Source organism: Elephantulus edwardii, unplaced genomic scaffold (genome assembly GCF_000299155.1).
Source record: "Elephantulus edwardii isolate Elephantulus edwardi_28Jun2011 unplaced genomic scaffold, EleEdw1.0 scaffold00211, whole genome shotgun sequence".
In the NCBI taxonomy this organism is placed as follows: Eukaryota; Metazoa; Chordata; class Mammalia; order Macroscelidea; family Macroscelididae; genus Elephantulus; species Elephantulus edwardii.
The window spans coordinates 323,211-324,396 of NW_006399961.1; the positions used below are offsets into that span (position 1 = coordinate 323,211).

At 36.5% G+C, this 1,186-nt stretch overlaps 1 protein-coding gene across 2 annotated transcripts in view; it reads left to right on the forward strand.

Moving 5' to 3' along the window:
• SYN3 (synapsin III) overlaps nt 1-1,186 on the forward strand; it is a 785,331-nt gene that overhangs the window by 138,066 nt on the left and 646,079 nt on the right. Inside the window, exon 4 of one of the 2 annotated variants that reach the window (XM_006897530.1) lies at nt 681-683. The exons of the other annotated variant lie outside the window; for it this stretch is intronic. Within the exon in view, the coding sequence (XP_006897592.1) occupies nt 681-683 (3 nt within the window). The remainder of the gene's footprint in view (nt 1-680; nt 684-1,186) is intronic. 2 annotated transcript variants of the gene reach the window in all.

The following is a 1,186-nucleotide window of genomic DNA, read 5'->3' on the forward strand; positions in this document are numbered from 1 at the left end:
CACTTCATATTCTGAATTATTTTCATACAAATAATGCCTAATTATATTTCTTTTAAACAATTCTTCCTTCACCTATTCCAATGCAATGTTAATTATCTATCACATCTTCTTAGTTTCCCCTCACCCCCATGTCAGTCTTGTTTTATAATGGTGGTGTTATGCAGTCATTTCATGACTAAGATATTTCACTCAGTATATGTCCTCCAGAGTCACGCGTGTTGTGTAATATTTTATTAATTCCTTGTTTTTCAGTGCCATATAGTATTCCATTGTATGAATATACCATTGTTTTTCTAAAATAAAAAACAAATCTCATGTGTAGAAGGGCATTTACATTTTAGGATTCTTCAAATAAGTTTTATTAATAATGCTTAGTACATAGAGATAACTAGACTTTGGAGAAATAAATAATGAGACAAGAATGATAGATAACAGAAACCCCATTGCTATTAGGTTGATTCCAGCTCATGTTGTTGTTAGGTGTTCTTTAGATGGCTATGTCTGATGGCAGCTTTATGAACAAGAGACTGGAGCCTTGTCCTCTTCTGTGCCATCCTCACAATCTCAGCCATGCTCAAGGCCATTGTTGAATCCCAGTTCATAGGGATCTTATAGCCCCATTGGATTTCCGAGACACTGTAACAAGAGACTGCTACCTCTTTCTCCTGAACCTCACCTAGTAGGTTTGAACTGCCAACCTTTAGGTTAGTGGTTGGATAAATCGGCAAGGCTTCTCAGATGGCAAAAATAGAACCTTCAAATACAGATTCTTAAAAGAAAAGGGGGGGGGCACATACCCTGTATCACGTGCTCACTTCAGCAGCACATATAATAAAATGGGAACTATACAGAGAAGATTAGCATGGCCCCTGCTAAAGGATGACATACGAATTTGTAAAGTGTCCCATATATTTAATCTCTGATAAAATAGAGGTCAGTGTAAAAATTATCAAAAAGGATAAAAAAGGGAACTATATAATGCTTAAAGAAAAAAAAACACCACAAAAACCCACAAAACCCAAGAGGACATCACCATAATTAATATCTATTCAAAAATGATAGACCTGCAAAACACAAAGCAAATGCAAATGTTGTTGTTGTTGTTGTTATGTGCCGTTGAGTCGTTTCTGACTCATAGCGACCCTATACACAACAGCCCTAAACCCTGCTCTATCCTACGCCAACC